The 23,533-nt window shown below is 64.6% G+C and overlaps 1 protein-coding gene across 1 annotated transcript in view; it reads right to left on the bottom strand.

Annotated features, from left to right (window-relative positions):
- The window catches only part of LOC137846682 (platelet binding protein GspB-like), a gene marked incomplete at its 5' end in the record, with an annotated part of 32,767 nt that extends 13,657 nt beyond the window's left edge, over positions 1–19,110 (bottom strand). The window contains 14 exons of the mRNA XM_068664754.1: positions 639–1,445; positions 1,596–1,825; positions 7,510–9,002; positions 9,462–9,859; positions 9,948–10,528; positions 10,840–11,678; positions 12,747–12,893; positions 14,583–14,979; positions 15,199–15,439; positions 16,016–16,216; positions 16,529–16,662; positions 17,845–18,024; positions 18,229–18,817; positions 18,911–19,110. Coding sequence (XP_068520855.1) covers positions 639–1,445; positions 1,596–1,825; positions 7,510–9,002; positions 9,462–9,859; positions 9,948–10,528; positions 10,840–11,678; positions 12,747–12,893; positions 14,583–14,979; positions 15,199–15,439; positions 16,016–16,216; positions 16,529–16,662; positions 17,845–18,024; positions 18,229–18,817; positions 18,911–19,110 — 6,437 coding nt within the window. The remainder of the gene's footprint in view (positions 1–638; positions 1,446–1,595; positions 1,826–7,509; positions 9,003–9,461; positions 9,860–9,947; positions 10,529–10,839; positions 11,679–12,746; positions 12,894–14,582; positions 14,980–15,198; positions 15,440–16,015; positions 16,217–16,528; positions 16,663–17,844; positions 18,025–18,228; positions 18,818–18,910) is intronic.
- Positions 19,111–23,533: the final 4,423 nt, after the last annotated feature.

Here is a 23,533-nt window from a genome sequence, read left to right as displayed (position 1 = left end):
CGGAGTGGAGGCGGTGACTGAGGTGGAGGCTGTGGAAGCCGAGGCAGTGACCGAGGCGGTGAGAGGCGAGGTTGTTGGGGTGGAGGCCGGGCTCGAGGAGGTAGCAGAGGATGCTGGAGTGGAGGCTGCTGAGGAGGAGGTCGGGTTGGTGGTGGTTGTGGAGGAGCTGGAGGCTATGCCTGAGGATGTTGGAGTTGAGGCCGTGTGCGAGGATGTTGGAGTAGAGGCGGTGAGCGAGGAGGTTGAGGTGGAGGCCGTGTACGTGGAGGACGGGCTCGAGGGGGCGAGAGTGGTTTGCAGACTTGAGGAGGTTGCAGAGGATGTGGCTGTGGAGGCCGTGGGCGAGGTTGTTGGAGTGGAGGCGGTGACAGAGGAGGTGGAAGTCGAGGCGGTGGGCGAGGAGGCCGAGCTGGAGGCGGTGGGAGTGGAGGACGGTGTCGAGGCCGTGAGAGAAGATTGCGGAGTGGAGGCGGTGACTGAGGTGGAGGCTGTGGAAGCCGAGGCAGTGACCGAGGCGGTGAGAGGCGAGGTTGTTGGGGTGGAGGCCGGGCTCGAGGAGGTAGCAGAGGATGCTGGAGTGGAGGCTGCTGAGGAGGAGGTCGGGTTGGTGGTGGTTGTGGAGGAGCTGGAGGCTATGCCTGAGGATGTTGGAGTTGAGGCCGTGTGCGAGGATGTTGGAGTAGAGGCGGTGAGCGAGGAGGTTGAGGTCGAGGTCGTGTACGTGGAGGACGGGCTCGAGGGGGCGAGAGTGGTTTGCAGACTTGAGGAGGTTGCAGAGGATGTGGCTGTGGAGGCCGTGGCCGAGGTTGTTGGAGTGGAGGCGGAAGTCGAGGCGGTGGGCGAGGAGGCCGAGCTGGAGGCGGTGGGAGTGGAGGACGGTGTCGAGGCCGTGAGAGAAGATTGCGGAGTGGAGGCGGTTGCCGAGGAGATGGAGGTGGAGGCGGTGACTGAGGTGGAGGCTGTGGAAGCCGAGGCAGTGACCGAAGCGGTGAGAGGCGAGGTTGTTGGGGTGGAGGCCGGGCTCGAGGAGGTAGCAGAGGATGCTGGAGTGGAGGCTGCTGAGGAGGAGGTCGGGTTGGTGGTGGTTGTGGAGGAGCTGGAGGCTATGCCTGAGGATGTTGGAGTTGAGGCCGTGTGCGAGGATGTTGGAGTAGAGGCGGTGAGCGAGGAGGTTGAGGTGGAGGCCGTGTACGTGGAGGACGGGCTCGAGGGGGCGAGAGTGGTTTGCAGACTTGAGGAGGTTGCAGAGGATGTGGCTGTGGAGGCCGTGGGCGAGGTTGTTGGAGTGGAGGCGGTGACAGAGGAGGTGGAAGTCGAGGCGGTGGGCGAGGAGGCCGAGCTGGAGGCGGTGGGAGTGGAGGACGGTGTCGAGGCCGTGAGAGAAGATTGCGGAGTGGAGGCGGTTGCCGAGGAGATGGAGGTGGAGGCGGTGACTGAGGTGGAGGCTGTGGAAGCCCAGGCAGTGACCGAGGCGGTGAGAGGCGAGGTTGTTGGGGTGGAGGCCGGGCTCGAGGAGGTAGCAGAGGATGCTGGAGTGGAGGCTGCTGAGGAGGAGGTCGGGTTGGTGGTGGTTGTGGAGGAGCTGGAGGCTATGCCTGAGGATGTTGGAGTTGAGGCCGTGTGCGAGGATGTTGGAGTAGAGGCGGTGAGCGAGGAGGTTGAGGTCGAGGTCGTGTACGTGGAGGACGGGCTCGAGGGGGCGAGAGTGGTTTGCAGACTTGAGGAGGTTGCAGAGGATGTGGCTGTAGAGGCCGTGGCCGAGGTTGTTGGAGTGGAGGCGGTGACAGAGGAGGTGGAAGTCGAGGCGGTGGGCGAGGAGGCCGAGCTGGAGGCGGTGGGAGTGGAGGACGGTGTCGAGGCCGTGAGAGAAGATTGCGGAGTGGAGGCGGTGACTGAGGTGGAGGCTGTGGAAGCCGAGGCAGTGACCGAGGCGGTGAGAGGCGAGGTTGTTGGGGTGGAGGCCGGGCTCGAGGAGGTAGCAGAGGATGCTGGAGTGGAGGCTGCTGAGGAGGAGGTCGGGTTGGTGGTGGTTGTGGAGGAGCTGGAGGCTATGCCTGAGGATGTTGGAGTTGAGGCCGTGTGCGAGGATGTTGGAGTAGAGGCGGTGAGCGAGGAGGTTGAGGTCGAGGCCGTGTACGTGGAGGACGGGCTCGAGGGGGCGAGAGTGGTTTGCAGACTTGAGGAGGTTGCGGAGGATGTGGCTGTGGAGGCCGTGGCCGAGGTTGTTGGAGTGGAGGCGGTGACAGAGGAGGTGGAAGTCGAGGCGGTGGGCGAGGAGGCCGAGCTGGAGGCGGTGGGAGTGGAGGACGGTGTCGAGGCCGTGAGAGAAGATTGCGGAGTGGAGGCGGTGACTGAGGTGGAGGCTGTGGAAGCCGAGGCAGTGACCGAGGCGGTGAGAGGCGAGGTTGTTGGGGTGGAGGCCGGGCTCGAGGAGGTAGCAGAGGATGCTGGAGTGGAGGCTGCTGAGGAGGAGGTCGGGTTGGTGGTGGTTGTGGAGGAGCTGGAGGCTATGCCTGAGGATGTTGGAGTTGAGGCCGTGTGCGAGGATGTTGGAGTAGAGGCGGTGAGCGAGGAGGTTGAGGTGGAGGCCGTGTACGTGGAGGACGGGCTCGAGGGGGCGAGAGTGGTTTGCAGACTTGAGGAGGTTGCAGAGGATGTGGCTGTGGAGGCCGTGGCCGAGGTTGTTGGAGTGGAGGCGGTGACAGAGGAGGTGGAAGTCGAGGCGGTGGGCGAGGAGGCCGAGCTGGAGGCGGTGGGAGTGGAGGACGGTGTCGAGGCCGTGAGAGAAGATTGCGGAGTGGAGGCGGTGACTGAGGTGGAGGCTGTGGAAGCCGAGGCAGTGACCGAGGCGGTGAGAGGCGAGGTTGTTGGGGTGGAGGCCGGGCTCGAGGAGGTAGCAGAGGATGCTGGAGTGGAGGCTGCTGAGGAGGAGGTCGGGTTGGTGGTGGTTGTGGAGGAGCTGGAGGCTATGCCTGAGGATGTTGGAGTTGAGGCCGTGTGCGAGGATGTTGGAGTAGAGGCGGTGAGCGAGGAGGTTGAGGTCGAGGCCGTGTACGTGGAGGACGGGCTCGAGGGGGCGAGAGTGGTTTGCAGACTTGAGGAGGTTGCAGAGGATGTGGCTGTGGAGGCCGTGGCCGAGGTTGTTGGAGTGGAGGCGGTGACAGAGGAGGTGGAAGTCGAGGCGGTGGGCGAGGAGGCCGAGCTGGAGGCGGTGGGAGTGGAGGACGGTGTCGAGGCCGTGAGAGAAGATTGCGGAGTGGAGGCGGTGACTGAGGTGGAGGCTGTGGAAGCCGAGGCAGTGACCGAGGCGGTGAGAGGCGAGGTTGTTGGGGTGGAGGCCGGGCTCGAGGAGGTAGCAGAGGATGCTGGAGTGGAGGCTGCTGAGGAGGAGGTCGGGTTGGTGGTGGTTGTGGAGGAGCTGGAGGCTATGCCTGAGGATGTTGGAGTTGAGGCCGTGTGCGAGGATGTTGGAGTAGAGGCGGTGAGCGAGGAGGTTGAGGTCGAGGCCGTGTACATGGAGGACGGGCTCGAGGGGGCGAGAGTGGTTTGCAGACTTGAGGAGGTTGCAGAGGATGTGGCTGTGGAGGCCGTGGCCGAGGTTGTTGGAGTGGAGGCGGTGACAGAGGAGGTGGAAGTCGAGGCGGTGGGCGAGGAGGCCGAGCTGGAGGCGGTGGGAGTGGAGGACGGTGTCGAGGCCGTGAGAGAAGATTGCGGAGTGGAGGCGGTGACTGAGGTGGAGGCTGTGGAAGCCGAGGCAGTGACCGAGGCGGTGAGAGGCGAGGTTGTTGGGGTGGAGGCCGGGCTCGAGGAGGTAGCAGAGGATGCTGGAGTGGAGGCTGCTGAGGAGGAGGTCGGGTTGGTGGTGGTTGTGGAGGAGCTGGAGGCTATGCCTGAGGATGTTGGAGTTGAGGCCGTGTGCGAGGATGTTGGAGTAGAGGCGGTGAGCGAGGAGGTTGAGGTCGAGGCCGTGTACGTGGAGGACGGGCTCGAGGGGGCGAGAGTGGTTTGCAGACTTGAGGAGGTTGCAGAGGATGTGGCTGTGGAGGCCGTGGCCGAGGTTGTTGGAGTGGAGGCGGTGACAGAGGAGGTGGAAGTCGAGGCGGTGGGCGAGGAGGCCGAGCTGGAGGCGGTGGGAGTGGAGGACGGTGTCGAGGCCGTGAGAGAAGATTGCGGAGTGGAGGCGGTGACTGAGGTGGAGGCTGTGGAAGCCGAGGCAGTGACCGAGGCGGTGAGAGGCGAGGTTGTTGGGGTGGAGGCTGGGCTCGAGGAGGTAGCAGAGGATGCTGGAGTGGAGGCTGCTGAGGAGGAGGTCGGGTTGGTGGTGGTTGTGGAGGAGCTGGAGGCTATGCCTGAGGATGTTGGAGTTGAGGCCGTGTGCGAGGATGTTGGAGTAGAGGCGGTGAGCGAGGAGGTTGAGGTCGAGGCCGTGTACGTGGAGGACGGGCTCGAGGGGGCGAGAGTGGTTTGCAGACTTGAGGAGGTTGCAGAGGATGTGGCTGTGGAGGCCGTGGCCGAGGTTGTTGGAGTGGAGGCGGTGACAGAGGAGGTGGAAGTCGAGGCGGTGGGCGAGGAGGCCGAGCTGGAGGCGGTGGGAGTGGAGGACGGTGTCGAGGCCGTGAGAGAAGATTGCGGAGTGGAGGCGGTGACTGAGGTGGAGGCTGTGGAAGCCGAGGCAGTGACCGAGGCGGTGAGAGGCGAGGTTGTTGGGGTGGAGGCCGGGCTCGAGGAGGTAGCAGAGGATGCTGGAGTGGAGGCTGCTGAGGAGGAGGTCGGGTTGGTGGTGGTTGTGGAGGAGCTGGAGGCTATGCCTGAGGATGTTGGAGTTGAGGCCGTGTGCGAGGATGTTGGAGTAGAGGCGGTGAGCGAGGAGGTTGAGGTGGAGGCCGTGTACGTGGAGGACGGGCTCGAGGGGGCGAGAGTGGTTTGCAGACTTGAGGAGGTTGCAGAGGATGTGGCTGTGGAGGCCGTGGCCGAGGTTGTTGGAGTGGAGGCGGTGACAGAGGAGGTGGAAGTCGAGGCGGTGGGCGAGGAGGCCGAGCTGGAGGCGGTGGGAGTGGAGGACGGTGTCGAGGCCGTGAGAGAAGATTGCGGAGTGGAGGCGGTGACTGAGGTGGAGGCTGTGGAAGCCGAGGCAGTGACCGAGGCGGTGAGAGGCGAGGTTGTTGGGGTGGAGGCCGGGCTCGAGGAGGTAGCAGAGGATGCTGGAGTGGAGGCTGCTGAGGAGGAGGTCGGGTTGGTGGTGGTTGTGGAGGAGCTGGAGGCTATGCCTGAGGATGTTGGAGTTGAGGCCGTGTGCGAGGATGTTGGAGTAGAGGCGGTGAGCGAGGAGGTTGAGGTGGAGGCCGTGTACGTGGAGGACGGGCTCGAGGGGGCGAGAGTGGTTTGCAGACTTGAGGAGGTTGCAGAGGATGTGGCTGTGGAGGCCGTGGCCGAGGTTGTTGGAGTGGAGGCGGTGACAGAGGAGGTGGAAGTCGAGGCGGTGGGCGAGGAGGCCGAGCTGGAGGCGGTGGGAGTGGAGGACGGTGTCGAGGCCGTGAGAGAAGATTGCGGAGTGGAGGCGGTGACTGAGGTGGAGGCTGTGGAAGCCGAGGCAGTGACCGAGGCGGTGAGAGGCGAGGTTGTTGGGGTGGAGGCCGGGCTCGAGGAGGTAGCAGAGGATGCTGGAGTGGAGGCTGCTGAGGAGGAGGTCGGGTTGGTGGTGGTTGTGGAGGAGCTGGAGGCTATGCCTGAGGATGTTGGAGTTGAGGCCGTGTGCGAGGATGTTGGAGTAGAGGCGGTGAGCGAGGAGGTTGAGGTGGAGGCCGTGTACGTGGAGGACGGGCTCGAGGGGGCGAGAGTGGTTTGCAGACTTGAGGAGGTTGCAGAGGATGTGGCTGTGGAGGCCGTGGGCGAGGTTGTTGGAGTGGAGGCGGTGACAGAGGAGGTGGAAGTCGAGGCGGTGGGCGAGGAGGCCGAGCTGGAGGCGGTGGGAGTGGAGGACGGTGTCGAGGCCGTGAGAGAAGATTGCGGAGTGGAGGCGGTGACTGAGGTGGAGGCTGTGGAAGCCGAGGCAGTGACCGAGGCGGTGAGAGGCGAGGTTGTTGGGGTGGAGGCTGGGCTCGAGGAGGTAGCAGAGGATGCTGGAGTGGAGGCTGCTGAGGAGGAGGTCGGGTTGGTGGTGGTTGTGGAGGAGCTGGAGGCTATGCCTGAGGATGTTGGAGTTGAGGCCGTGTGCGAGGATGTTGGAGTAGAGGCGGTGAGCGAGGAGGTTGAGGTCGAGGCCGTGTACGTGGAGGACGGGCTCGAGGGGGCGAGAGTGGTTTGCAGACTTGAGGAGGTTGCAGAGGATGTGGCTGTGGAGGCCGTGGCCGAGGTTGTTGGAGTGGAGGCGGTGACAGAGGAGGTGGAAGTCGAGGCGGTGGGCGAGGAGGCCGAGCTGGAGGCGGTGGGAGTGGAGGACGGTGTCGAGGCCGTGAGAGAAGATTGCGGAGTGGAGGCGGTGACTGAGGTGGAGGCTGTGGAAGCCGAGGCAGTGACCGAGGCGGTGAGAGGCGAGGTTGTTGGGGTGGAGGCCGGGCTCGAGGAGGTAGCAGAGGATGCTGGAGTGGAGGCTGCTGAGGAGGAGGTCGGGTTGGTGGTGGTTGTGGAGGAGCTGGAGGCTATGCCTGAGGATGTTGGAGTTGAGGCCGTGTGCGAGGATGTTGGAGTAGAGGCGGTGAGCGAGGAGGTTGAGGTCGAGGCCGTGTACGTGGAGGACGGGCTCGAGGGGGCGAGAGTGGTTTGCAGACTTGAGGAGGTTGCAGAGGATGTGGCTGTGGAGGCCGTGGCCGAGGTTGTTGGAGTGGAGGCGGTGACAGAGGAGGTGGAAGTCGAGGCGGTGGGCGAGGAGGCCGAGCTGGAGGCGGTGGGAGTGGAGGACGGTGTCGAGGCCGTGAGAGAAGATTGCGGAGTGGAGGCGGTGACTGAGGTGGAGGCTGTGGAAGCCGAGGCAGTGACCGAGGCGGTGAGAGGCGAGGTTGTTGGGGTGGAGGCCGGGCTCGAGGAGGTAGCAGAGGATGCTGGAGTGGAGGCTGCTGAGGAGGAGGTCGGGTTGGTGGTGGTTGTGGAGGAGCTGGAGGCTATGCCTGAGGATGTTGGAGTTGAGGCCGTGTGCGAGGATGTTGGAGTAGAGGCGGTGAGCGAGGAGGTTGAGGTCGAGGCCGTGTACGTGGAGGACGGGCTCGAGGGGGCGAGAGTGGTTTGCAGACTTGAGGAGGTTGCAGAGGATGTGGCTGTGGAGGCCGTGGCCGAGGTTGTTGGAGTGGAGGCGGTGACAGAGGAGGTGGAAGTCGAGGCGGTGGGCGAGGAGGCCGAGCTGGAGGCGGTGGGAGTGGAGGACGGTGTCGAGGCCGTGAGAGAAGATTGCGGAGTGGAGGCGGTGACTGAGGTGGAGGCTGTGGAAGCCGAGGCAGTGACCGAGGCGGTGAGAGGCGAGGTTGTTGGGGTGGAGGCCGGGCTCGAGGAGGTAGCAGAGGATGCTGGAGTGGAGGCTGCTGAGGAGGAGGTCGGGTTGGTGGTGGTTGTGGAGGAGCTGGAGGCTATGCCTGAGGATGTTGGAGTTGAGGCCGTGTGCGAGGATGTTGGAGTAGAGGCGGTGAGCGAGGAGGTTGAGGTCGAGGCCGTGTACGTGGAGGACGGGCTCGAGGGGGCGAGAGTGGTTTGCAGACTTGAGGAGGTTGCAGAGGATGTGGCTGTGGAGGCCGTGGCCGAGGTTGTTGGAGTGGAGGCGGTGACAGAGGAGGTGGAAGTCGAGGCGGTGGGCGAGGAGGCCGAGCTGGAGGCGGTGGGAGTGGAGGACGGTGTCGAGGCCGTGAGAGAAGATTGCGGAGTGGAGGCGGTTGCCGAGGAGATGGAGGTGGAGGCGGTGACTGAGGTGGAGGCTGTGGAAGCCGAGGCAGTGACCGAGGCGGTGAGAGGCGAGGTTGTTGGGATGGAGGCCGGGCTCGAGGAGGTAGCAGAGGATGCTGGAGTGGAGGCTGCTGAGGAGGAGGTCGGGTTGGTGGTGGTTGTGGAGGAGCTGGAGGCTATGCCTGAGGATGTTGGAGTTGAGGCCGTGTGCGAGGATGTTGGAGTAGAGGCGGTGAGCGAGGAGGTTGAGGTCGAGGCCGTGTACGTGGAGGACGGGCTCGAGGGGGCGAGAGTGGTTTGCAGACTTGAGGAGGTTGCAGAGGATGTGGCTGTGGAGGCCGTGGCCGAGGTTGTTGGAGTGGAGGCGGTGACAGAGGAGGTGGAAGTCGAGGCGGTGGGCGAGGAGGCCGAGCTGGAGGCGGTGGGAGTGGAGGACGGTGTCGAGGCCGTGAGAGAAGTTTGCGGAGTGGAGGCGGTTGCCGAGGAGATGGAGGTGGAGGCTGTGGAAGCCGAGGCAGTGACCGAGGCGGTTAGAGGCGAGGTTGTTGGGGTGGAGGCCGGGCTCGAGGAGGTAGCAGAGGATGCTGGAGTGGAGGCTGCTGAGGAGGAGGTCGGGTTGGTGGTGGTTGTGGAGGAGCTGGAGGCTATGCCTGAGGATGTTGGAGTTGAGGCCGTGTGCGAGGATGTTGGAGTAGAGGCGGTGAGCGAGGAGGTTGAGGTTGAGGCCGTGTACGTGGAGGACGGGCTCGAGGGGGCGAGAGTGGTTTGCAGACTTGAGGAGGTTGCAGAGGATGTGGCTGTGGAGGCCGTGGCCGAGGTTGTTGGAGTGGAGGCGGTGACAGAGGAGGTGGAAGTCGAGGCGGTGGGCGAGGAGGCCGAGCTGGAGGCGGTGGGAGTGGAGGACGGTGTCGAGGCCGTGAGAGAAGATTGCGGAGTGGAGGCGGTTGCCGAGGAGATGGAGGTGGAGGCGGTGACTGAGGTGGAGGCTGTGGAAGCCGAGGCAGTGACCGAGGCGGTGAGAGGTGAGGTTGTTGGGGTGGAGGCCGGGCTCGAGGAGGTAGCAGAGGATGCTGGAGTGGAGGCTGCTGAGGAGGAGGTCGGGTTGGTGGTGGTTGTGGAGGAGCTGGAGGCTATGCCTGAGGATGTTGGAGTTGAGGCCGTGTGCGAGGATGTTGGAGTAGAGGCGGTGAGCGAGGAGGTTGAGGTCGAGGCCGTGTACGTGGAGGACGGGCTCGAGGGGGCGAGAGTGGTTTGCAGACTTGAGGAGGTTGCAGAGGATGTGGCTGTGGAGGCCGTGGCCGAGGTTGTTGGAGTGGAGGCGGTGACAGAGGAGGTGGAAGTCGAGGCGGTGGGCGAGGAGGCCGAGCTGGAGGCGGTGGGAGTGGAGGACGGTGTCGAGGCCGTGAGAGAAGATTGCGGAGTGGAGGCGGTGACTGAGGTGGAGGCTGTGGAAGCCGAGGCAGTGACCGAGGCGGTGAGAGGCGAGGTTGTTGGGGTGGAGGCCGGGCTCGAGGAGGTAGCAGAGGATGCTGGAGTGGAGGCTGCTGAGGAGGAGGTCGGGTTGGTGGTGGTTGTGGAGGAGCTGGAGGCTATGCCTGAGGATGTTGGAGTTGAGGCCGTGTGCGAGGATGTTGGTGTAGAGGCGGTGAGCGAGGAGGTTGAGGTCGAGGCCGTGTACGTGGAGGACGGGCTCGAGGGGGCGAGAGTGGTTTGCAGACTTGAGGAGGTTGCAGAGGATGTGGCTGTGGAGGCCGTGGGCGAGGTTGTTGGAGTGGAGGCGGTGACAGAGGAGGTAGAAGTCGAAGCGGTGGGCGAGGAGGCCGAGCTGGATGCGGTGGGAGTGGAGGACGGTGTCGAGGCCGTGAGAGAAGATTGCGGAGTGGAGGCGGTTGCCGAGGAGATGGAGGTGGAGGCGGTGACTGAGGTGGAGGCTGTGGAAGCCGAGGCAGTGACCGAGGCGGTGAGAGGCGAGGTTGTTGGGGTGGAGGCCGGGCTCGAGGAGGTAGCAGAGGATGCTGGAGTGGAGGCTGCTGAGGAGGAGGTCGGGTTGGTGGTGGTTGTGGAGGAGCTGGAGGCTATGCCTGAGGATGTTGGAGTTGAGGCCGTGTGCGAGGATGTTGGAGTAGAGGCGGTGAGCGAGGAGGTTGAGGTGGAGGCCGTGTACGTGGAGGACGGGCTCGAGGGGGCGAGAGTGGTTTGCAGACTTGAGGAGGTTGCAGAGGATGTGGCTGTGGAGGCCGTGGGCGAGGTTGTTGGAGTGGAGGCGGTGACAGAGGAGGTGGAAGTCGAGGCGGTGGGCGAGGAGGCCGAGCTGGAGGCGGTGGGAGTGGAGGACGGTGTCGAGGCCGTGAGAGAAGATTGCGGAGTGGAGGCGGTTGCCGAGGAGATGGAGGTGGAGGCGGTGACTGAGGTGGAGGCTGTGGAAGCCGAGGCAGTGACCGAGGCGGTGAGAGGTGAGGTTGTTGGGGTGGAGGCCGGGCTCGAGGAGGTAGCAGAGGATGCTGGAGTGGAGGCTGCTGAGGAGGAGGTCGGGTTGGTGGTGGTTGTGGAGGAGCTGGAGGCTATGCCTGAGGATGTTGGAGTTGAGGCCGTGTGCGAGGATGTTGGAGTAGAGGCGGTGAGCGAGGAGGTTGAGGTCGAGGCCGTGTACGTGGAGGACGGGCTCGAGGGGGCGAGAGTGGTTTGCAGACTTGAGGAGGTTGCAGAGGATGTGGCTGTGGAGGCCGTGGCCGAGGTTGTTGGAGTGGAGGCGGTGACAGAGGAGGTGGAAGTCGAGGCGGTGGGCGAGGAGGCCGAGCTGGAGGCGGTGGGAGTGGAGGACGGTGTCGAGGCCGTGAGAGAAGATTGCGGAGTGGAGGCGGTGACTGAGGTGGAGGCTGTGGAAGCCGAGGCAGTGACCGAGGCGGTGAGAGGCGAGGTTGTTGGGGTGGAGGCCGGGCTCGAGGAGGTAGCAGAGGATGCTGGAGTGGAGGCTGCTGAGGAGGAGGTCGGGTTGGTGGTGGTTGTGGAGGAGCTGGAGGCTATGCCTGAGGATGTTGGAGTTGAGGCCGTGTGCGAGGATGTTGGAGTAGAGGCGGTGAGCGAGGAGGTTGAGGTCGAGGCCGTGTACGTGGAGGACGGGCTCGAGGGGGCGAGAGTGGTTTGCAGACTTGAGGAGGTTGCAGAGGATGTGGCTGTGGAGGCCGTGGCCGAGGTTGTTGGAGTGGAGGCGGTGACAGAGGAGGTGGAAGTCGAGGCGGTGGGCGAGGAGGCCGAGCTGGAGGCGGTGGGAGTGGAGGACGGTGTCGAGGCCGTGAGAGAAGTTTGCGGAGTGGAGGCGGTTGCCGAGGAGATGGAGGTGGAGGCTGTGGAAGCCGAGGCAGTGACCGAGGCGGTTAGAGGCGAGGTTGTTGGGGTGGAGGCCGGGCTCGAGGAGGTAGCAGAGGATGCTGGAGTGGAGGCTGCTGAGGAGGAGGTCGGGTTGGTGGTGGTTGTGGAGGAGCTGGAGGCTATGCCTGAGGATGTTGGAGTTGAGGCCGTGTGCGAGGATGTTGGAGTAGAGGCGGTGAGCGAGGAGGTTGAGGTTGAGGCCGTGTACGTGGAGGACGGGCTCGAGGGGGCGAGAGTGGTTTGCAGACTTGAGGAGGTTGCAGAGGATGTGGCTGTGGAGGCCGTGGCCGAGGTTGTTGGAGTGGAGGCGGTGACAGAGGAGGTGGAAGTCGAGGCGGTGGGCGAGGAGGCCAAGCTGGAGGCGGTGGGAGTGGAGGACGGTGTCGAGGCCGTGAGAGAAGATTGCGGAGTGGAGGCGGTTGCCGAGGAGATGGAGGTGGAGGCTGTGGAAGCCGAGGCAGTGACCGAGGCGGTGAGAGGCGAGGTTGTTGGGGTGGAGGCCGGGCTCGAGGAGGTAGCAGAGGATGCTGGAGTGGAGGCTGCTGAGGAGGAGGTCGGGTTGGTGGTGGTTGTGGAGGAGCTGGAGGCTATGCCTGAGGATGTTGGAGTTGAGGCCGTGTGCGAGGATGTTGGAGTAGAGGCGGTGAGCGAGGAGGTTGAGGTGGAGGCCGTGTACGTGGAGGACGGGCTCGAGGGGGCGAGAGTGGTTTGCAGACTTGAGGAGGTTGCAGAGGATGTGGCTGTGGAGGCCGTGGGCGAGGTTGTTGGAGTGGAGGCGGTGACAGAGGAGGTGGAAGTCGAGGCGGTGGGCGAGGAGGCCGAGCTGGAGGCGGTGGGAGTGGAGGACGGTGTCGAGGCCGTGAGAGAAGATTGCGGAGTGGAGGCGGTGACTGAGGTGGAGGCTGTGGAAGCCGAGGCAGTGACCGAGGCGGTGAGAGGCGAGGTTGTTGGGGTGGAGGCCGGGCTCGAGGAGGTAGCAGAGGATGCTGGAGTGGAGGCTGCTGAGGAGGAGGTCGGGTTGGTGGTGGTTGTGGAGGAGCTGGAGGCTATGCCTGAGGATGTTGGAGTTGAGGCCGTGTGCGAGGATGTTGGAGTAGAGGCGGTGAGCGAGGAGGTTGAGGTCGAGGCCGTGTACGTGGAGGACGGGCTCGAGGGGGCGAGAGTGGTTTGCAGACTTGAGGAGGTTGCAGAGGATGTGGCTGTGGAGGCCGTGGCCGAGGTTGTTGGAGTGGAGGCGGTGACAGAGGAGGTGGAAGTCGAGGCGGTGGGCGAGGAGGCCGAGCTGGAGGCGGTGGGAGTGGAGGACGGTGTCGAGGCCGTGAGAGAAGATTGCGGAGTGGAGGCGGTGACTGAGGTGGAGGCTGTGGAAGCCGAGGCAGTGACCGAGGCGGTGAGAGGCGAGGTTGTTGGGGTGGAGGCCGGGCTCGAGGAGGTAGCAGAGGATGCTGGAGTGGAGGCTGCTGAGGAGGAGGTCGGGTTGGTGGTGGTTGTGGAGGAGCTGGAGGCTATGCCTGAGGATGTTGGAGTTGAGGCCGTGTGCGAGGATGTTGGAGTAGAGGCGGTGAGCGAGGAGGTTGAGGTGGAGGCCGTGTACGTGGAGGACGGGCTCGAGGGGGCGAGAGTGGTTTGCAGACTTGAGGAGGTTGCAGAGGATGTGGCTGTGGAGGCCGTGGCCGAGGTTGTTGGAGTGGAGGCGGTGACAGAGGAGGTGGAAGTCGAGGCGGTGGGCGAGGAGGCCGAGCTGGAGGCGGTGGGAGTGGAGGACGGTGTCGAGGCCGTGAGAGAAGATTGCGGAGTGGAGGCGGTGACTGAGGTGGAGGCTGTGGAAGCCGAGGCAGTGACCGAGGCGGTGAGAGGAGAGGTTGTTGGGGTGGAGGCCGGGCTCGAGGAGGTAGCAGAGGATGCTGGAGTGGAGGCTACTGAGGAGGAGGTCGGGTTGGTGGTGGTTGTGGAGGAGCTGGAGGCTATGCCTGAGGATGTTGGAGTTGAGGCCGTGTGCGAGGATGTTGGAGTAGAGGCGGTGAGCGAGGAGGTTGAGGTTGAGGCCGTGTACGTGGAGGACGGGCTCGAGGGGGCGAGAGTGGTTTGCAGACTTGAGGAGGTTGCAGAGGATGTGGCTGTGGAGGCCGTGGCCGAGGTTGTTGGAGTGGAGGCGGTGACAGAGGAGGTGGAAGTCGAGGCGGTGGGCGAGGAGGCCGAGCTGGAGGCGGTGGGAGTGGAGGACGGTGTCGAGGCCGTGAGAGAAGATTGCGGAGTGGAGGCGGTGACTGAGGTGGAGGCTGTGGAAGCCGAGGCAGTGACCGAGGCGGTGAGAGGCGAGGTTGTTGGGGTGGAGGCCGGGCTCGAGGAGGTAGCAGAGGATGCTGGAGTGGAGGCTGCTGAGGAGGAGGTCGGGTTGGTGGTGGTTGTGGAGGAGCTGGAGGCTATGCCTGAGGATGTTGGAGTTGAGGCCGTGTGCGAGGATGTTGGAGTAGAGGCGGTGAGCGAGGAGGTTGAGGTGGAGGCCGTGTACGTGGAGGACGGGCTCGAGGGGGCGAGAGTGGTTTGCAGACTTGAGGAGGTTGCAGAGGATGTGGCTGTGGAGGCCGTGGCCGAGGTTGTTGGAGTGGAGGCGGTGACAGAGGAGGTGGAAGTCGAGGCGGTGGGCGAGGAGGCCGAGCTGGAGGCGGTGGGAGTGGAGGACGGTGTCGAGGCCGTGAGAGAAGATTGCGGAGTGGAGGCGGTGACTGAGGTGGAGGCTGTGGAAGCCGAGGCAGTGACCGAGGCGGTGAGAGGCGAGGTTGTTGGGGTGGAGGCCGGGCTCGAGGAGGTAGCAGAGGATGCTGGAGTGGAGGCTGCTGAGGAGGAGGTCGGGTTGGTGGTGGTTGTGGAGGAGCTGGAGGCTATGCCTGAGGATGTTGGAGTTGAGGCCGTGTGCGAGGATGTTGGAGTAGAGGCGGTGAGCGAGGAGGTTGAGGTGGAGGCCGTGTACGTGGAGGACGGGCTCGAGGGGGCGAGAGTGGTTTGCAGACTTGAGGAGGTTGCAGAGGATGTGGCTGTGGAGGCCGTGGCCGAGGTTGTTGGAGTGGAGGCGGTGACAGAGGAGGTGGAAGTCGAGGCGGTGGGCGAGGAGGCCGAGCTGGAGGCGGTGGGAGTGGAGGACGGTGTCGAGGCCGTGAGAGAAGATTGCGGAGTGGAGGCGGTGACTGAGGTGGAGGCTGTGGAAGCCGAGGCAGTGACCGAGGCGGTGAGAGGCGAGGTTGTTGGGGTGGAGGCCGGGCTCGAGGAGGTAGCAGAGGATGCTGGAGTGGAGGCTGCTGAGGAGGAGGTCGGGTTGGTGGTGGTTGTGGAGGAGCTGGAGGCTATGCCTGAGGATGTTGGAGTTGAGGCCGTGTGCGAGGATGTTGGAGTAGAGGCGGTGAGCGAGGAGGTTGAGGTCGAGGCCGTGTACGTGGAGGACGGGCTCGAGGGGGCGAGAGTGGTTTGCAGACTTGAGGAGGTTGCAGAGGATGTGGCTGTGGAGGCCGTGGCCGAGGTTGTTGGAGTGGAGGCGGTGACAGAGGAGGTGGAAGTCGAGGCGGTGGGCGAGGAGGCCGAGCTGGAGGCGGTGGGAGTGGAGGACGGTGTCGAGGCCGTGAGAGAAGATTGCGGAGTGGAGGCGGTGACTGAGGTGGAGGCTGTGGAAGCCGAGGCAGTGACCGAGGCGGTGAGAGGCGAGGTTGTTGGGGTGGAGGCCGGGCTCGAGGAGGTAGCAGAGGATGCTGGAGTGGAGGCTGCTGAGGAGGAGGTCGGGTTGGTGGTGGTTGTGGAGGAGCTGGAGGCTATGCCTGAGGATGTTGGAGTTGAGGCCGTGTGCGAGGATGTTGGAGTAGAGGCGGTGAGCGAGGAGGTTGAGGTCGAGGCCGTGTACGTGGAGGACGGGCTCGAGGGGGCGAGAGTGGTTTGCAGACTTGAGGAGGTTGCAGAGGATGTGGCTGTGGAGGCCGTGGGCGAGGTTGTTGGAGTGGAGGCGGTGACAGAGGAGGTGGAAGTCGAGGCGGTGGGCGAGGAGGCCGAGCTGGAGGCGGTGGGAGTGGAGGACGGTGTCGAGGCCGTGAGAGAAGATTGCGGAGTGGAGGCGGTTGCCGAGGAGATGGAGGTGGAGGCGGTGACTGAGGTGGAGGCTGTGGAAGCCGAGGCAGTGACCGAGGCGGTGAGAGGCGAGGTTGTTGGGGTGGAGGCCGGGCTCGAGGAGGTAGCAGAGGATGCTGGAGTGGAGGCTGCTGAGGAGGAGGTCGGGTTGGTGGTGGTTGTGGAGGAGCTGGAGGCTATGCCTGAGGATGTTGGAGTTGAGGCCGTGTGCGAGGATGTTGGAGTAGAGGCGGTGAGCGAGGAGGTTGAGGTCGAGGCCGTGTACGTGGAGGACGGGCTCGAGGGGGCGAGAGTGGTTTGCAGACTTGAGGAGGTTGCAGAGGATGTGGCTGTGGAGGCCGTGGCCGAGGTTGTTGGAGTGGAGGCGGTGACAGAGGAGGTGGAAGTCGAGGCGGTGGGCGAGGAGGCCGAGCTGGAGGCGGTGGGAGTGGAGGACGGTGTCGAGGCCGTGAGAGAAGATTGCGGAGTGGAGGCGGTGACTGAGGTGGAGGCTGTGGAAGCCGAGGCAGTGACCGAGGCGGTGAGAGGCGAGGTTGTTGGGGTGGAGGCCGGGCTCGAGGAGGTAGCAGAGGATGCTGGAGTGGAGGCTGCTGAGGAGGAGGTCGGGTTGGTGGTGGTTGTGGAGGAGCTGGAGGCTATGCCTGAGGATGTTGGAGTTGAGGCCGTGTGCGAGGATGTTGGAGTAGAGGCGGTGAGCGAGGAGGTTGAGGTTGAGGCCGTGTACGTGGAGGACGGGCTCGAGGGGGCGAGAGTGGTTTGCAGACTTGAGGAGGTTGCAGAGGATGTGGCTGTAGAGGCCGTGGCCGAGGTTGTTGGAGTGGAGGCGGTGACAGAGGAGGTGGAAGTCGAGGCGGTGGGCGAGGAGGCCGAGCTGGAGGCGGTGGGAGTGGAGGACGGTGTCGAGGCCGTGAGAGAAGATTGCGGAGTGGAGGCGGTGACTGAGGTGGAGGCTGTGGAAGCCGAGGCAGTGACCGAGGCGGTGAGAGGCGAGGTTGTTGGGGTGGAGGCCGGGCTCGAGGAGGTAGCAGAGGATGCTGGAGTGGAGGCTGCTGAGGAGGAGGTCGGGTTGGTGGTGGTTGTGGAGGAGCTGGAGGCTATGCCTGAGGATGTTGGAGTTGAGGCCGTGTGCGAGGATGTTGGAGTAGAGGCGGTGAGCGAGGAGGTTGAGGTCGAGGCCGTGTACGTGGAGGACGGGCTCGAGGGGGCGAGAGTGGTTTGCAGACTTGAGGAGGTTGCAGAGGATGTGGCTGTGGAGGCCGTGGCCGAGGTTGTTGGAGTGGAGGCGGTGACAGAGGAGGTGGAAGTCGAGGCGGTGGGCGAGGAGGCCGAGCTGGAGGCGGTGGGAGTGGAGGACGGTGTCGAGGCCGTGAGAGAAGATTGCGGAGTGGAGGCGGTGACTGAGGTGGAGGCTGTGGAAGCCGAGGCAGTGACCGAGGCGGTGAGAGGCGAGGTTGTTGGGGTGGAGGCCGGGCTCGAGGAGGTAGCAGAGGATGCTGGAGTGGAGGCTGCTGAGGAGGAGGTCGGGTTGGTGGTGGTTGTGGAGGAGCTGGAGGCTATGCCTGAGGATGTTGGAGTTGAGGCCGTGTGCGAGGATGTTGGAGTAGAGGCGGTGAGCGAGGAGGTTGAGGTCGAGGCCGTATACGTGGAGGACGGGCTCGAGGGGGCGAGAGTGGTTTGCAGACTTGAGGAGGTTGCAGAGGATGTGGCTGTAGAGGCCGTGGCCGAGGTTGTTGGAGTGGAGGCGGTGACAGAGGAGGTGGAAGTCGAGGCGGTGGGCGAGGAGGCCGAGCTGGAGGCGGTGGGAGTGGAGGACGGTGTCGAGGCCGTGAGAGAAGATTGCGGAGTGGAGGCGGTGACTGAGGTGGAGGCTGTGGAAGCCGAGGCAGTGACCGAGGCGGTGAGAGGCGAGGTTGTTGGGGTGGAGGCCGGGCTCGAGGAGGTAGCAGAGGATGCTGGAGTGGAGGCTGCTGAGGAGGAGGTCGGGTTGGTGGTGGTTGTGGAGGAGCTGGAGGCTATGCCTGAGGATGTTGGAGTTGAGGCCGTGTGCGAGGATGTTGGAGTAGAGGCGGTGAGCGAGGAGGTTGAGGTCGAGGCCTTGTACGTGGAGGACGGGCTCGAGGGGGCGAGAGTGGTTTGCAGACTTGAGGAGGTTGCAGAGGATGTGGCTGTGGAGGCCGTGGCCGAGGTTGTTGGAGTGGAGGCGGTGACAGAGGAGGTGGAAGTCGAGGCGGTGGGCGAGGAGGCCGAGCTGGAGGCGGTGGGAGTGGAGGACGGTGTCGAGGCCGTGAGAGAAGATTGCGGAGTGGAGGCGGTGACTGAGGTGGAGGCTGTGGAAGCCGAGGCAGTGACCGAGGCGGTGAGAGGCGAGGTTGTTGGGGTGGAGGCCGGGCTCGAGGAGGTAGCAGAGGATGCTGGAGTGGAGGCTGCTGAGGAGGAGGTCGGGTTGGTGGTGGTTGTGGAGGAGCTGGAGGCTATGCCTGAGGATGTTGGAGTTGAGGCCGTGTGCGAGGATGTTGGAGTAGAGGCGGTGAGCGAGGAGGTTGAGGTCGAGGCCGTGTACGTGGAGGACGGGCTCGAGGGGGCGAGAGTGGTTTGCAGACTTGAGGAGGTTGCAGAGGATGTGGCTGTGGAGGCCGTGGCCGAGGTTGTTGGAGTGGAGGCGGTGACAGAGGAGGTGGAAGTCGAGGCGGTGGGCGAGGAGGCCGAGCTGGAGGCGGTGGGAGTGGAGGACGGTGTCGAGGCCGTGAGAGAAGATTGCGGAGTGGAGGCGGTGACTGAGGTGGAGGCTGTGGAAGCCGAGGCAGTGACCGAGGCGGTGAGAGGCGAGGTTGTTGGGGTGGAGGCCGGGCTCGAGGAGGTAGCAGAGGATGCTGGAGTGGAGGCTGCTGAGGAGGAGGTCGGGTTGGTGGTGGTTGTGGAGGAGCTGGAGGCTATGCCTGAGGATGTTGGAGTTGAGGCCGTGTGCGAGGATGTTGGAGTAGAGGCGGTGAGCGAGGAGGTTGAGGTGGAGGCCGTGTACGTGGAGGACGGGCTCGAGGGGGCGAGAGTGGTTTGCAGACTTGAGGAGGTTGCAGAGGATGTGGCTGTGGAGGCCGTGGCCGAGGTTGTTGGAGTGGAGGCGGTGACAGAGGAGGTGGAAGTCGAGGCGGTGGGCGAGGAGGCCGAGCTGGAGGCGGTGGGAGTGGAGGACGGTGTCGAGGCCGTGAGAGAAGATTGCGGAGTGGAGGCGGTTGCCGAGGAGATGGAGGTGGAGGCGGTGACTGAGGTGGAGGCTGTGGAAGCCGAGGCAGTGACCGAGGCGGTGAGAGGCGAGGTTGTTGGGATGGAGGCCGGGCTCGAGGAGGTAGCAGAGGATGCTGGAGTGGAGGCTGCTGAGGAGGAGGTCGGGTTGGTGGTGGTTGTGGAGGAGCTGGAGGCTATGGCTGAGGATGTTGGAGTTGAGGCCGTGTGCGAGGATGTTGGAGTAGAGGCGGTGAGCGAGGAGGTTGAGGTCGAGGCCGTGTACGTGGAGGACGGGCTCGAGGGGGCGAGAGTGGTTTGCAGACTTGAGGAGGTTGCAGAGGATGTGGCTGTGGAGGCCGTGGCCGAGGTTGTTGGAGTGGAGGCGGTGACAGAGGAGGTGGAAGTCGAGGCGGTGGGCGAGGAGGCCGAGCTGGAGGCGGTGGGAGTGGAGGACGGTGTCGAGGCCGTGAGAGAAGTTTGCGGAGTGGAGGCGGTTGCCGAGGAGATGGAGGTGGAGGCTGTGGAAGCCGAGGCAGTGACCGAGGCGGTTAGAGGCGAGGTTGTTGGGGTGGAGGCCGGGCTCGAGGAGGTAGCAGAGGATGCTGGAGTGGAGGCTGCTGAGGAGGAGGTCGGGTTGGTGGTGGTTGTGGAGGAGCTGGAGGCTATGCCTGAGGATGTTGGAGTTGAGGCCGTGTGCGAGGATGTTGGAGTAGAGGCGGTGAGCGAGGAGGTTGAGGTCGAGGCCGTGTACGTGGAGGACGGGCTCGAGGGGGCGAGAGTGGTTTGCAGACTTGAGGAGGTTGCAGAGGATGTGGCTGTGGAGGCCGTGGCCGAGGTTGTTGGAGTGGAGGCGGTGACAGAGGAGGTGGAAGTCGAGGCGGTGGGCGAGGAGGCCGAGCTGGAGGCGGTGGGAGTGGAGGACGGTGTCGAGGCCGTGAGAGAAGATTGCGGAGTGGAGGCGGTGACTGAGGTGGAGGCTGTGGAAGCCGAGGCAGTGACCGAGGCGGTGAGAGGCGAGGTTGTTGGGGTGGAGGCCGGGCTCGAGGAGGTAGCAGAGGATGCTGGAGTGGAGGCTGCTGAGGAGGAGGTCGGGTTGGTGGTGGTTGTGGAGGAGCTGGAGGCTATGCCTGAGGATGTTGGAGTTGAGGCCGTGTGCGAGGATGTTGGAGTAGAGGCGGTGAGCGAGGAGGTTGAGGTCGAGGCCGTGTACGTGGAGGACGGGCTCGAGGGGGCGAGAGTGGTTTGCAGACTTGAGGAGGTTGCAGAGGATGTGGCTGTGGAGGCCGTGGCCGAGGTTGTTGGAGTGGAGGCGGTGACAGAGGAGGTGGAAGTCGAGGCGGTGGGCGAGGAGGCCGAGCTGGAGGCGGTGGGAGTGGAGGACGGTGTCGAGGCCGTGAGAGAAGATTGCGGAGTGGAGGCGGTTGCCGAGGAGATGGAGGTGGAGGCGGTGACTGAGGTGGAGGCTGTGGAAGCCGAGGCAGTGACCGAGGCGGTGAGAGGCGAGGTTGTTGGGGTGGAGGCCGGGCTCGAGGAGGTAGCAGAGGATGCTGGAGTGGAGGCTGCTGAGGAGGAGGTCGGGTTGGTGGTGGTTGTGGAGGAGCTGGAGGCTATGCCTGAGGATGTTGGAGTTGAGGCCGTGTGCGAGGATGTTGGAGTAGAGGCGGTGAGCGAGGAGGTTGAGGTCGAGGCCGTGTACGTGGAGGACGGGCTCGAGGGGGCGAGAGTGGTTTGCAGACTTGAGGAGGTTGCAGAGGATGTGGCTGTAGAGGCCGTGGCCGAGGTTGTTGGAGTGGAGGCGGTGACAGAGGAGGTGGAAGTCGAGGCGGTGGGCGAGGAGGCCGAGCTGGAGGCGGTGGGAGTGGAGGACGGTGTCGAGGCCGTGAGAGAAGATTGCGGAGTGGAGGCGGTGACTGAGGTGGAGGCTGTGGAAGCCGAGGCAGTGACCGAGGCGGTGAGAGGCGAGGTTGTTGGGGTGGAGGCCGGGCTCGAGGAGGTAGCAGAGGATGCTGGAGTGGAGGCTGCTGAGGAGGAGGTCGGGTTGGTGGTGGTTGTGGAGGAGCTGGAGGCTATGCCTGAGGATGTTGGAGTTGAGGCCGTGTGCGAGGATGTTGGAGTAGAGGCGGTGAGCGAGGAGGTTGAGGTCGAGGCCTTGTACGTGGAGGACGGGCTCGAGGGGGCGAGAGTGGTTTGCAGACTTGAGGAGGTTGCAGAGGATGTGGCTGTGGAGGCCGTGGCCGAGGTTGTTGGAGTGGAGGCGGTGACAGAGGAGGTGGAAGTCGAGGCGGTGGGCGAGGAGGCCGAGCTGGAGGCGGTGGGAGTGGAGGACGGTGTCGAGGCCGTGAGAGAAGATTGCGGAGTGGAGGCGGTGACTGAGGTGGAGGCTGTGGAAGCCGAGGCAGTGACCGAGGCGGTGAGAGGCGAGGTTGTTGGGGTGGAGGCCGGGCTCGAGGAGGTAGCAGAGGATGCTGGAGTGGAGGCTGCTGAGGAGGAGGTCGGGTTGGTGGTGGTTGTGGAGGAGCTGGAGGCTATGCCTGAGGATGTTGGAGTTGAGGCCGTGTGCGAGGATGTTGGAGTAGAGGCGGTGAGCGAGGAGGTTGAGGTCGAGGCCGTGTACGTGGAGGACGGGCTCGAGGGGGCGAGAGTGGTTTGCAGACTTGAGGAGGTTGCAGAGGATGTGGCTGTGGAGGCCGTGGCCGAGGTTGTTGGAGTGGAGGCGGTGACAGAGGAGGTGGAAGTCGAGGCGGTGGGCGAGGAGGCCGAGCTGGAGGCGGTGGGAGTGGAGGACGGTGTCGAGGCCGTGAGAGAAGATTGCGGAGTGGAGGCGGTGACTGAGGTGGAGGCTGTGGAAGCCGAGGCAGTGACCGAGGCGGTGAGAGGCGAGGTTGTTGGGGTGGAGGCCGGGCTCGAGGAGGTAGCAGAGGATGCTGGAGTGGAGGCTGCTGAGGAGGAGGTCGGGTTGGTGGTGGTTGTGGAGGAGCTGGAGGCTATGCCTGAGGATGTTGGAGTTGAGGCCGTGTGCGAGGATGTTGGAGTAGAGGCGGTGAGCGAGGAGGTTGAGGTCGAGGCCGTGTACGTGGAGGACGGGCTCGAGGGGGCGAGAGTGGTTTGCAGACTTGAGGAGGTTGCAGAGGATGTGGCTGTGGAGGCCGTGGCCGAGGTTGTTGGAGTGGAGGCGGTGACAGAGGAGGTGGAAGTCGAGGCGGTGGGCGAGGAGGCCGAGCTGGAGGCGGTGGGAGTGGAGGACGGTGTCGAGGCCGTGAGAGAAGATTGCGGAGTGGAGGCGGTTGCCGAGGAGATGGAGGTGGAGGCTGTGGAAGCCGAGGCAGTGACCGAGGCGGTTAGAGGCGAGGTTGTTGGGGTGGAGGCCGGGCTCGAGGAGGTAGCAGAGGATGCTGGAGTGGAGGCTGCTGAGGAGGAGGTCGGGTTGGTGGTGGTTGTGGAGGAGCTGGAGGCTATGCCTGAGGATGTTGGAGTTGAGGCCGTGTGCGAGGATGTTGGAGTAGAGGCGGTGAGCGAGGAGGTTGAGGTCGAGGCCGTGTACGTGGAGGACGGGCTCGAGGGGGCGAGAGTGGTTTGCAGACTTGAGGAGGTTGCAGAGGATGTGGCTGTGGAGGCCGTGGCCGAGGTTGTTGGAGTGGAGGCGGTGACAGAGGAGGTGGAAGTCGAGGCGGTGGGCGAGGAGGCCGAGCTGGAGGCGGTGGGAGTGGAGGACGGTGTCGAGGCCGTGAGAGAAGATTGCGGAGTGGAGGCGGTGACTGAGGTGGAGGCTGTGGAAGCCGAGGCAGTGACCGAGGCGGTGAGAGGCGAGGTTGTTGGGGTGGAGGCCGGGCTCGAGGAGGTAGCAGAGGATGCTGGAGTGGAGGCTGCTGAGGAGGAGGTCGGGTTGGTGGTGGTTGTGGAGGAGCTGGAGGCTATGCCTGAGGATGTTGGAGTTGAGGCCGTGTGCGAGGATGTTGGAGTAGAGGCGGTGAGCGAGGAGGTTGAGGTGGAGGCCGTGTACGTGGAGGACGGGCTCGAGGGGGCGAGAGTGGTTTGCAGACTTGAGGAGGTTGCAGAGGATGTGGCTGTGGAGGCCGTGGCCGAGGTTGTTGGAGTGGAGGCGGTGACAGAGGAGGTGGAAGTCGAGGCGGTGGGCGAGGAGGCCGAGCTGGAGGCGGTGGGAGTGGAGGACGGTGTCGAGGCCGTGAGAGAAGTTTGCGGAGTGGAGGCGGTTGCCGAGGAGATGGAGGTGGAGGCTGTGGAAGCCGAGGCAGTGACCGAGGCGGTTAGAGGCGAGGTTGTTGGGGTGGAGGCCGGGCTCGAGGAGGTAGCAGAGGATGCTGGAGTGGAGGCTGCTGAGGAGGAGGTCGGGTTGGTGGTGGTTGTGGAGGAGCTGGAGGCTATGCCTGAGGATGTTGGAGTTGAGGCCGTGTGCGAGGATGTTGGAGTAGAGGCGGTGAGCGAGGAGGTTGAGGTCGAGGCCGTGTACGTGGAGGACGGGCTCGAGGGGGCGAGAGTGGTTTGCAGACTTGAGGAGGTTGCAGAGGATGTGGCTGTGGAGGCCGTGGCCGAGGTTGTTGGAGTGGAGGCGGTGACAGAGGAGGTGGAAGTCGAGGCGGTGGGCGAGGAGGCCGAGCTGGAGGCGGTGGGAGTGGAGGACGGTGTCGAGGCCGTGAGAGAAGTTTGCGGAGTGGAGGCGGTTGCCGAGGAGATGGAGGTGGAGGCGGTGACTGAGGTGGAGGCTGTGGAAGCCGAGGCAGTGACCGAGGCGGTGAGAGGCGAGGTTGTTGGGGTGGAGGCCGGGCTCGAGGAGGTAGCAGAGGATGCTGGAGTGGAGGCTGCTGAGGAGGAGGTCGGGTTGGTGGTGGTTGTGGAGGAGCTGGAGGCTATGCCTGAGGATGTTGGAGTTGAGGCCGTGTGCGAGGATGTTGGAGTAGAGGCGGTGAGCGAGGAGGTTGAGGTCGAGGCCGTGTACGTGGAGGACGGG

The sequence above is a fragment of the Anas acuta genome, chromosome 37 (genome assembly GCF_963932015.1).
Source record: "Anas acuta chromosome 37, bAnaAcu1.1, whole genome shotgun sequence".
Lineage (NCBI taxonomy): Eukaryota > Metazoa > Chordata > Aves > Anseriformes > Anatidae > Anas > Anas acuta.
The sequence above is the reverse complement of the archived record's forward strand: the minus strand, read 5'-3'. Positions and strand labels throughout refer to the sequence as shown.